The sequence below is a fragment of the Notamacropus eugenii genome, chromosome 1 (genome assembly GCF_028372415.1).
Source record: "Notamacropus eugenii isolate mMacEug1 chromosome 1, mMacEug1.pri_v2, whole genome shotgun sequence".
Lineage (NCBI taxonomy): Eukaryota > Metazoa > Chordata > Mammalia > Diprotodontia > Macropodidae > Notamacropus > Notamacropus eugenii.
Genome location: NC_092872.1, coordinates 740,254,617 through 740,266,198, shown reverse-complemented (window position 1 = coordinate 740,266,198; position 11,582 = coordinate 740,254,617). Strand labels below are relative to the sequence as shown.

Genomic DNA, 11,582 nt, shown 5'->3' with positions numbered 1-11,582 from the left:
AGCAGAGTGGGATCCAATTTATGGTCCCAGATCAGATGTAATTAGTAACCCAAACGATTTTTTTAAATGCAGACCTCAACCAAAGAATATTCCTAACAGAATACCTACTCCAATTTCCCAATTTATGGCTATGATTTCCATGATCAGGAACCAGCTCAACCTCATCAAATTCTATCAGGACCCTCTGTCATTATCCCTTCCTAGACCCCATTGCTAAGTTTCCTTGGCAAACACAATCTACTTTTCCTTGTTCTGATAAGAAGCAATTCAAATCAATATATCAAGATGACCCTAACAAAGTAATAACCAAAAGAATAACAAAGCAATTGCAATAATAAAGCAAACCCGTCAGATGTGGCTGGCTTCCAAGCCGGAGATTGTGCACCTCTTCAAGGTTCTCTTTTCAGTGGTGATGGATGCCTTCTACTCTGCTGATACCTCACAAAAAGGAAGGCCTCATGGAGCTGATCTGGAGGCTCTGGAAGGATTGAGTGAAACGTTTATCTTTTTTCATTAAGTGCTTACTATCCGCCAAGCACTGGAGGTACAAACGGAAAAAATGTTCTTATGAAATTGCAGGAGATAACACAAAGTTTAGGCACAGAATGGTTGGCAGAACTCGAAATTCCGAATGCTAAAGTGGAAGAGTCAAAGGCAAGACTGAGAAGTCCTTAAATTGTGTTCTTAGGCAATTAAGGGATGTCACAGTACACCAGGTCTGGAGTCAGGAAGACCTGAGTTCAAATCCAACTATGCAACTCTGGGCAAGTCACTTAATCCGTATTTGTCTCAGTTTCCTCATTTGTAAAATAAGAATAATAATAGCACCTATCTCACAGGATTGTTATCTCAAATAAGATAATAATTATAAAGGCTGTAGCCCAGAGTAAACATTATATTAATTTTTTTTAATGTTTTATCTTTTTAGCAGCTCACATGGAAATGTTGAGAATCTAGGAGACCTAGAACATAGAATAAATAGTAAGGTCTGTTGATCTTCCATTTTATTGGAAGAAATAGAGTTATCTGGTCATAGTGAAGTTACAAGTAAAACTATATTTTTCCAACAGTCACGGGACTCACTATTGGCAAAATAATTCAGAGAGGACTCTGGCAGTGGCATTAGCTTCCTCAGCTATTGGGATAGCCTCTACCCAACAGGTATAGTAGCTATAGCTACTAGGCACTCTTTACTTACAGGCAGCTAAGTGGTACAGTGTATAAAATGCTGGATCTGGGGTCCAGAAGACCAATCTACATGAGCTCAAATCTAACCTCAGACACTGACTAACTGTGTGACCTTGGGCAAATTACTTAATCCTATTGTCTCAGTTTCCTCATCTATAAAATGAGCTAGAGAAGGAAATGGCAAACCACTCCACTACCAGAAAACCCCACGTGGGATCACAAAGAGTTGGATGTGACTGAACAACATTCTTAACTTGAGGAGTCCCCACCTATCCTGTGTAGTACCTAAGCTACATTAATTAGTAAAAGCAGAAAACCATGGCCTTCACACAGAGAAGTTCATCCCAAACTACCCCATGTTTACTTGCCTTCTGTGGACTAGTTCAGTGCTTTATGTCTCTGGATCTGCTTATGTTTCCTACGTGTCCTTAACATCTGTGTATTTTTTTATGTGATAAAATTAAACTACCCCCTGCCCCAAACCTATTTTGTACATTGGATCCATTTGGAGTTGAAGGGTTCCGTTATTTACCTTTGAAGAAACCTTGGCATGAACTGAGTTTAAATTTTATTTTGGAAAGAGAGAGAACCTGACACTTTTGGAGTGAGGTCCCTAGGATCAGACCTAGTCCGTTTGAGTCCAGAGTCTTTGTAACATTATACACAGAAAAAATCTAGTTCCTTCTCCACATAACATGAATGTATGAAGATGGTGATCATGGCACCTCCAAGTCATCTCTTGTCTAAGGTAAACAAACCCATTTCCTTTAAGTGATATTTAAATGGTATGATTTCCAGCCCTTCCACCATCCTGATTTTCCCTTCTCCAAATAAATACTCATTGATCTGGCCTCAACATATTCTCCTTCAGATGTGGTGATGTTTTCCTGCTGAGTCCTCTGGAGATCCTTGATTCTGCATCCAGAATATATTAGGCTCCCAATGTAAATATTGCTACCAGCTGCTACAGTCCTGGGAAAAAAATTTAGGATATCAGTGTGAAGAGGGTAAGTCTAAAATCCTCCTGACAGAAAGAAGGATGCTTAAATGGTCCTATTCCTAGAAGGAAGAGGAATTTAGGGGGAAGCTTAAAACATCTCTTCCTCATCTTCCTTCCTCTCCCCTCATCCCAAAGTAGTTGCTTCCCTGGGAAGGCTTTTTCTGCTCTCTGTCACCAGACATTCATGCAAAATCTCTAATGCCAATCAACATCCAGATTTTTGTAGACCCCAGGGGTTTGACCAAGTTCCTCAGCCCATCCTAATAGACTTCCTGTAACACCTAGACTGTCCAGGCCTTATTCAAAGCTAGTAAACAGTTCAGATGTAGACTTACCTCATAAATATAGTCCTAGTTTGGCAGCTTGACAACTACTTTAAATAGGTTGGAGTAATTTGATTAATTTACTCAGTCCACCTCCACCTTTATCTAAACATGTATGGAATAAATATAAGGAAAATAAATGCAAAGGAGTTAAATACAAGCTAGCTGAGGAGGGAGGGCACTAGAAATTTAGTGGATCAGGAAAGGCTTCCTGTAGGAGGTGGTATCTGAGTTGCATCTTGAAGAAAGAGGCAGACATGAGGAGAGAAGATATAAATGACTTTTAAGGTTCTTTCCAACTCTCTGAACTATAAATATGATGAGAAAAGAGCCCCTAGGTACTGGGAAAAGGCCATGTAAAGGCCGTAAGAATGCTAAACTATATAGGTTTAGGAAGAGAATATGAGGTGGGTAAATGTAGCAGAAGTTTATGTCTGCTACCGCAAGAGCAAAACCCCATAAGATCCTATCCATTCCATTGTTTCCGGTGGGAAACAGCTCTCTTCCCATTTATTTCTGGTCCAGAACTGGAGCAGCTAGGCAGTACAGTGGAAAGAGCTCTGGCCTTGGAGACAGGAAGACCTGAGTTCAAATCTGTCTTACGATACTTACTAGCTGTGTGACCCTCAGCAAGTCACTTTTTAAAAATCTGTCTGCCTCAGTTTCCACTAATTGCATCTACTTTCTAGGGTTGCTGTGAGGATCAAATGAGATAATATTTGCAAAATGCTCAGCACAGTGCCTGGCACATAATAATAATAGTTAATATGAACTTCGGGCAGAAGGTGCATATAAATAGGTCAAAGAAACATTGGAAAACTTTTATGAACTGGTACAGAGAGGAGAAATCAGAACCAGAGAAACAATAGACAACAATGAGTATAACTTTGTAAATGAAGGAAGAATACCAAAAAACAAACCCAGCATTGTGTCATTGTAATAAGTAGGTTTGTCCCCAAAATAGGAGTTGAGAAAAATGCAACATTTTCTTTGCAGTGGTAGAGGACTATGGATCAAATGTGCTGACAGTTGACATTTTGGTTAATCTTTGGTTAATCTTTAATCTGATGGAGACTGCTGGTTGCTCTCCTGTGTTCTAAGGGTCTTTTCCTTCAGCAAGCTGAAGTGGGGTTGGACTCCTCCATCTTTCCTCTTGAAGCTGGAAGCCTGAAGCCTTTTGAGGAATCCAAGGCTTGAAGAGAATTCTAGAAGATTCAGAAAACTTGGAACTCTTCCCTCTCCTAGTCTTTCCAATACCTTTCACACCAGGCATGTCCTTCATCTCCACCAATGAATGAAAAGTCCCAAACCAATGGGCTATGGGGCTAGGGTTACATCTTTTTCCCTTTTCTCAAAAAGGAGAGGTAAAGGGAGAGACATATTTAGAAATGAAGGTGATGAGAAGCAAAGATATCAAGAAATATGAAATGTGTAAGAAAAAAATTAAATTAATATGTGTCCTTAGTCACTGGGGAACAGTGAGGGGATTTACAGCCCTCTGACTTTCCCTCCTGCACTAAATGATTCCAGGAATGAATATACAGAGAGAATTGGGATCAATTAATCTTTGAACCTCCATTCCATTAGCTTGGCTCCTCTAGACTCCAGGAAGTTGTTCCAATTAGATTCTAGGATTCTGTAACACTTCCCCCACAACCCCAACCAAGGTCTTGATGAAAGGAGATTTGCCCTTGGGTCCATTCACAGCATTAGAGAAATGGGTAGCAGGAATCCTCCAGGAAAGGAACTCACCCTATGCCCCTCCCAGGACAAACCTTTGTCCCTATGTCTTAGGAAGAAGCCATTACCAGTATCTCTCTGCTGCTTGGAAAAGACCACACAGATGCCAGGAATCACCCTTTATCATATCAGCACATGTACTCTGACCTCAAAATACTATTTTCCCCCTCCTTCCACATTTCTCAGCTCCTTGTCAGCTAATTTTCATTCCTGCTCATGTCACTTCCCTTTGAAACTCAACCTATAAAGGTCTTGTCACTGCCTGCTCAGACACACCACCCCACAGTCCTGCCAGACAGGTAAGTGGAGGACCTGAGGAAGAAGGGTCACCTGGGATCACAGACACTATGCCTCTCTCTGAGTGGAGGAGGGAGGGAGCTGTCTTTGGGAGGAGGGTTGGCATATGGCCTTCCTAAAATTGTGATGGAGGGGCCCCTGAACTTCACACCTGCCATCCATCAGCTTACCTGTTCCCAGAGCCCCCAGGTTCCCATAGACCTGGGGAAGGGGAGAAGGAGATATCATGAGAAACTGCCTCCAGGTCTGGAGGGAGAGGGAGGGGAGCACAAAGGGTCTTTTATCCTTTCCCTCTTTCCTGATCCCATCCCTGAACTTTCCTCCAGACTGAGGTACTCGGTACCTTAGTGTCTGGGCTTTCTGTCCCTTTAGATTCTGAGGCAATGCTGTCCCTAGTGATGGCCTCCAGCTTCTCAGGGATGCTATTGGCCTGCCTGCTGCTCACAGGCCTGGCACATGGTGAGTACTTCTTGTCCATCCTCCCTGACTTCTCAGATGTGCTTGGGGACAGCCCTGCATGTATGTGGAGAGGTAGAGGGGGAGTATACCCAAAGGGAAAAGTGAAGAGGTTATGATGCTGGAGATGGTGAGGTACAAGGAACATGGGAAAGGGACATTCAGAAATTCAAGAGAGCAGTAGCCCCAGGTTCCCTGCTATCTTTTCCCTTCCCATCCTTCTTTCAGGTGAGGATGCCCCTGCTGCTGCTGCTGCTGCCTCTTTTCGTCGGTCTTGTCCTGAAGGGTCCAAAATATTTGGCTCCTACTGCTATGGCTTGTTCAGTATGACACAGACCTGGGAGGCTGCTGAGGTTAGTTGCGGGGAAGAATCTCCGAGTAGGGATGGGGATGTTGGAATTTTTTATCAAAATGCCCCATGAGGCTTAGTCATGGATGATGAGCCCTTCCTTTGTCTTCAGAAAGGTTCCAAATTCTTGTTTCTCTATTTTCTCTTCTCCAAGCCCTTCATTCTCCCCAGGTCCCTGAAAATGCAATCTGTCTTGTCTCCTTACTCCACTCTTTTTCAGGAAAGCCCTCTTCTCTCTTCCTGTACAGGTGGACTGTCAGAGCCAGACTTCAGGCCATCTGGTCTCCCTGATGAATGAAGCCGAAGCTTCCTTTGTGGCCTCTCTGGTGGCTGAGAGTGGAGGCAGCAGAACTCCCATCTGGATTGGCCTCTATGATCCAAACAAGGTTTGTCCCACAGACTCTTCTAGTCCCTCTGCCTGCCCAGATTAGTAAAAGAGGGTTTGTGGGAGGCTGCTCAGACCATGTCATCCCCTTCTCCCTTGGAGCTCTATAAAGAGGGAATTGGGAGAAGGTGAGGGGGCTGCTGAAGAGGAAGACCCATTTCTAGAGGTATCTAATTTTCATGACTCCATCCAGGTGTCTCTAATCAGAATCATCTGTCTGTTCAAGCTCAGCTTCTTTCACACACGTACTCCAGGTCTCATTCAATCTTATATTCCTCCTCCTTATGGCTGTTCATGTCATTAAAGGTCACGGTCTCTCTCTCGGTATAGATAAGAGATAAAATCACTTAGCTTTTCCTTCAGAGAACCAAATAAATGGCAGATCAGAGAGAAATATTTATAGTTGGTAAAAGAATTTAAGCCTTTGGTGTTACCCCTTTGGAAACACATTCACACATCATCTGTGATACATTCTAAGCTATAGAGAAGGGAACAGGACAAAGTAATGTTATACTTCCTCTGCTGATATAAGAGAGAGAGGATTTGCTTTGCCTGTCACCCCAGCACAGTTACTGTAGTCATAGGTTATAATCCCAGATGATGAGGTGTTAATGTGTTTTTGAGGGGTTAATTTCCTCTTTCTCACTGTGTCTAAGAGGTACATACCTGTAACACTAGACAAAGACTAGTCTATGACTCCATTGGCTGACCAGGATCATCTGAGTTGTAGATGGCAGAGCAGGGACAGATCAGTGTGGGAGAAATTAGGGAAGGTTTCCTGATGGCGATAGGTTTATTAGATCCTGCAGAGGAGAGAATCATGGACTTCAGAATCTAAAGGCTCCTGCGATGCCACCTAATGCAGACTTTGCACCAAATAAAATCCTATCTATACTAAACTCAAATGTACAAGCAGCCTTTTCTAGAAGACACCAAGGAGAAGGAATCCATCATCTTCATTATGATTGTGGTCATTCAAATAATCTGGAAATCTTTTTACATCAAGCCTGAATTCTTTTTGGACGGTACTCCCACTGCTTCAGACTCTGGTCAAGAGCAAGGAGTCTAATCTGACTTCCATATTACAGTGTGCCAAGTACTAGTATCTAGGATTTTGAGGACAAGATGATGGGATTATTAGAAATTCTAACAGGGAGATGGTATCTGGAACATGTTATGGAAAAACTTATGTGGGGAATTTTGAGGAGAGTGAGAAAATTTGTGTGTGAATTTGGAGGGGTTCTCATTCATCACTGCCTTCCCCCTACAGAACCGACGTTGGAAATGGACCAGCAATGCCCTCTTCACCTACACAGCCTGGGGTTCTAGTGCTCCAAGCAGTAGCAATCCTGGATACTGTGCCGTCTTGACACCAGAAACAGGTGAGACAAAAGAGAGAATCATGAACCTCAAAATTCCTTGTATCACGTTGCATCCCTTTAGCTCTAATCTTCTGTATTTGCTAACTAGCAGACTGCAAGTTGGAGAATCCACTTCCTCCATATTGAGGGGAGATATCTTTGTTTCTTTCCTCTCTCTTCCTTGCCTCTTGTGACTACAAACCTGTAACTGTTTGTAGCTTTATTATTGCTTTGGGGGTTAGGGAACTCTTTGAATCCTGTGGCTGGGGGATGGAGTTACCAGATTGTGGGGCTACAAATTCCAGTATACCTGCTTCCCAGTCTGATGAATCACATCTCTTCTTAGGATTCAAAAACTGGAGAGATCTACCATGTACAAACAAAAACTTCTACATCTGCAAGTTCAAATCCTAGAGATTATAAGACAGAGAAAGGAGTTGGGATTCTGCTTCCTTGGGATCAAGACTTGACATATGAGGAGCCTGGCTGTGGGTTGTATGTCCTCTCAGAAACCTCTTTTCCATACCCTCCTCCCTACCTACAAGTTGGTGTCTCTCATCCCTTTGTAATTGTCCTTCAGTCCCCTCTTTTGCCTTTAGTTAATATATCCTTCCTCCACTTACATCTCCTTGTGGACTGTCTGGCACAAAACACTGGACAATCAGAATAAACCATTATCTTCCCCATCCTTCTCTGTCTTGTACCTTTTTTGTTTGAAAACCAGCTTTTCAAGTAGGACTATGGAGTATGTGTGTGTGTCTGTGTCTGTGTCTGTGTCTGTGTCTGTGTATGTGCATGTGCATGCATCTGTGTTTCAGGAAAGAAAGTGGAGATCCCAAGGTATGCAGGAAGAGTATTTTTTCTAGTTTCCTCCCAGAGGCAGTAATGATCGATTCACCAGGTCTTTGTTGAGTACAAGTACCCTGAAGACCACAGGGAAGACCTCTCCAATGCTGTGGTTTGGGAAACTGATTTTGTGAACCCAAGCATAAGACTACATATTTATCACTATTAAGTCTTACATAATGTGATTGGGCTCACCTATTACAAAAAATTTTTGGATTCTTTCTCTTTCTTCAAATGTATAAGGGCTCTCATCATTCTCTCTCTCTCTCTCTCTCTCTCTCTCTCTCTCTCTCTCTCTCTCTCTCTCTCTCTCTCTCTCTCTCTCTCTCTCTCTGTCTTTCTCTCTCACACACACACACATACACACACACACACACACACACATCCCACCTGCAGATTTGATGATCATACCTGCTATATCTTTATCAAAGTACTAATTCATTAAAGAGAGAGAGAGAAACAGTTGAATAACAGCAGATACCTCGGATTCACAGAGAATAAGGGACTTGGGTTCACTCCCAAACCCAATTCATTTCTTTTCTTGCATGGGAGGGAGCAAGGTACAGTGAATAATGGGCTATTGTAGGCTGGATCACCTGAGGACAAGCTTTACCTGTCACATTGACCATGTGATCTAAATGCTTAGGCAACTTTTTAACACTCTTTAAGTTAAAGAACAGTTACCTGCTGGCCTTGTTACAGATGGTGTAATAGTAATTTAAGTGGGAAGATCTTTCTCATTCATTAATAGAGTCATGTGACCTACTTAAATCATCTGGAAACCTAAGTCACTTGTGGTGGGAGGACCTTGCTGAATGGGTGGAACAGGAAGGGTAGCGCAGAACTTGGAGGAAGTAGGTGAAAGTGGTGGGGGTGGAGATGAGAGCACACAGGTAGGCAGGCATAGCAAGATTCCTGAGTTCTTGCTTGTGGGAAGGCCCCAGAAAGGGGGAGAAGGCTTGGGAATGGCTTTATCCCCTGCAGTGATAATGTGTATTGGCTTGTTGGTTACTATGATGGATTTGGCTTTCCGGTGTCTGAATAAATGTTTTCCTTCTGAGTCCTATATAGAGGGTCTGTTATACTTTGCAATTCAGAACTATACCAGCATATTCATAGCTGCCCTTGGTGCTATGAATATTGCCTGGGCAATACAGCTAAGTCCTCACTGGACATTCTATACTGGGATTAATGACAGTTCTAGACATCACTGAATTCCTATCCCTATAACACCCCAAGATGAAAGAGACCAAGAAAATGTCAGCACTGCAGAAGGGATGGATTTTTTTAGGAGGAAATTGCACGTAACTGTTTGAGAACTTTTGGCTCTCGTTGATACTGGTGTACCCCTGGAAGAGTGATACGGTCTTGGTGTTCTCAGTCATGCCTAACGTGTAGGACATGTATATGGTTGAGTATACCATCCCACGTAGTAAAGATAAAGAACAAAGACAAAGGCTGGTTGTCCTATGACTTGAGGCAGGTAAGTAAACCTGGGCAGAGTAAAGGTCTTCCTCATTTGCCCATTCCAAGACTAGAATAAAGGAGAGGATTGGATGAAGGACAAGGGAGGGAGGGCTAAGCATTAGCAGGCCTCCATTCATTTTCTATGAACCCCAGGTGTAGACAATCCGCATAGAACTTCCTGACAATTAGAGCGCAAAGTAAAATGAGAACTCTTTTTTCATACTCAGGCCATTTTTCTACTGAAGAATGGTTATTAGTTTTGTGTTGTCGTTGCTACTGTTGTTTTTGCATCATTCAGTCATGTCCAATTCTTCATGATCCCATGAACCATAGCACATGAAGCTTTTCTATCCTCCACTGTCTCCCAAAGTCTGTACAAGTTCATCCTTGGTGTTTCAATGACGCTATCTATCCATCTCATCCTCTGTTGTCCTCTTTTCCTTTCATCTTTAATCTTTTCCAACATAAATGTCTTTTCCAACGAGTCCCATTTTCTCACTATGTGGCCAAAATAGTTAAGCTTCAGCTTCAATATTTGATCTACCAGTGAACAGCTTGAATTAATGTCTTAAAGTATTGACTGGTTTGATCTTCTTACTGTCTAATGCATTCTCAAGTCTTCAGGATCACCATTCAAAAGCATCAATTAAACTTTCCTTATGCTCCAACTCTCACAGCCTTACATTGCTACTGGAAAAAACAAAGTTTTGACTATATGGATCTTAGTTGCATATATTTATTAATTGTTTACATAGCTTGGACACCAAATGCTTGTCAGAGAAACTTGATAGAATGATTTCCCCCCATTCAACCACTTCCTCTTTTATCCTAGATGCATTAATGTCATGTGTGCAAAAACTCTTCAGTTTCAAGTAATTATTTATTGTATCAAAGATACTTGCCCCTATCTCTTTTTTTGGCCAAGAATAGGTTTCTTGCCGATAGCTGTGAGGGAGATATGATTGGTTTCTCTAATTTTTTATAATATGATTTTTATTTGGCTTTTTTTGCAAGGTAACTGGGGTTGGATGACTTGCTCAGAATCACACAACCAGTAGGTGTTGTGTCTGAGGCTGAATTTAAACTGGGGTCCTCCTGATCTAATTGCCCATATAGGGTGATCTTTAATATTAAGGCATATCCAGTTAGAATGTGTTGTGGAGTGTGGTATAAGACGTTGACTTAAGCCCAATTTCTTCCGAACTGTTTTTTGACTTTCCCAGCAGGTTTTTTTAATCAAATGAAGAGGTTTTTGTTTTGTTTTACCTAGAGAATTTATGTTTTTCACTTTATCAAACACTAGATTACTGAGTTGTTTAGACTAGTTTTCATTTCTACTTTTATTTTTTTAACCAATGCTAGATAGTTGTGATGACTCCTGCTTGGTAAAATAGTTTTACATCAAGAATTACTATTCTTCCTATTTCTTTTCATTATTTCCCTTAATATTCTAGACTTTTTATTTTTCCAAATGAATTTTGTTATCATTTTATAAAGTTTCTAAAGTTTCCCCTAGGGAATTTGATTGGTGTAGCATTAAAAGTGTTAATTATCTTTGGAGGTATTGGCATATTCATTGTATTGACACAGCCTGCGCAGAAGCATTGAACATTCCTCCAGCTTTTTAAGTAGTTCTTTATTTTCCTAAGAAGTACTTAGTAATTGGATCAATACAATTCTTTTATGTGCTTTGATATATTGATCCCAGATATTTTATGTACTTTTTTTTAGTTATTTGGAATTTTAGTCATTATCATGTAGAAATGCTGTTGATTTTGAGGGTTGATAATTTTGTCATCGCTCAAGGGCTATATAACAACCCCAAACAAATTATGCAGAGATAGTTTAAAGTCTTCTCAGTACTCCAGATTAGTTTTAATAAGCCTTAAAAACAGACAAGTTAAAATCCTGGTTTTGTTTTATCCTTCTTTCTTACCTGACTATGTTTTCTGAGATTTGTCTGACTGACTTCTCTACTATGCCCCTGAGCCTAATACCACAGAGAGAAGAGTCTTAAGAATTTGGGGATGGAGAAGGGAAAGGGGGAGGGGAGCTAGGTGGCATAGTGAATAGAGAACCAGCCCTGGAGTCAGGAGGACCTGAGTTCAAATTTGGCCTCAGACACTTGACACATACTAGCTATGTGACCCTGAGCAAGTCACTGAATCCC

The 11,582-nt window shown here is 41.5% G+C and overlaps 1 protein-coding gene across 1 annotated transcript; it reads left to right on the top strand.

Moving 5' to 3' along the window:
• The first annotated feature begins 352 nt into the window (after positions 1–352).
• On the top strand, positions 353–7,776 carry LOC140520448 (lithostathine-1-alpha-like). The gene is made up of 6 exons (XM_072634383.1): positions 353–491; positions 4,921–5,007; positions 5,233–5,357; positions 5,602–5,739; positions 7,009–7,120; positions 7,446–7,776. The coding sequence occupies exons 1-6, from the start codon at positions 353–355 to the stop codon at positions 7,511–7,513; spliced, it is 669 nt and encodes a 222-aa protein (XP_072490484.1). The 3' UTR covers positions 7,514–7,776.
• Positions 7,777–11,582: the final 3,806 nt, after the last annotated feature.

Coding starts and splice junctions, on each gene's coding strand:
- LOC140520448 (XM_072634383.1), top strand. CDS start 353: ATGTGGCTGGCTTCCAAGCCGGAGATTGTGCACCTCTTCAAGGTTCTC. Junction 492..4,920: donor GGAGGCTCTGGAAGGATTGA/GTGAAACGTTTA, acceptor CTGTCCCTTTAG/ATTCTGAGGCAATGCTGTCC. Junction 5,008..5,232: donor GCTCACAGGCCTGGCACATG/GTGAGTACTTCT, acceptor TCCTTCTTTCAG/GTGAGGATGCCCCTGCTGCT.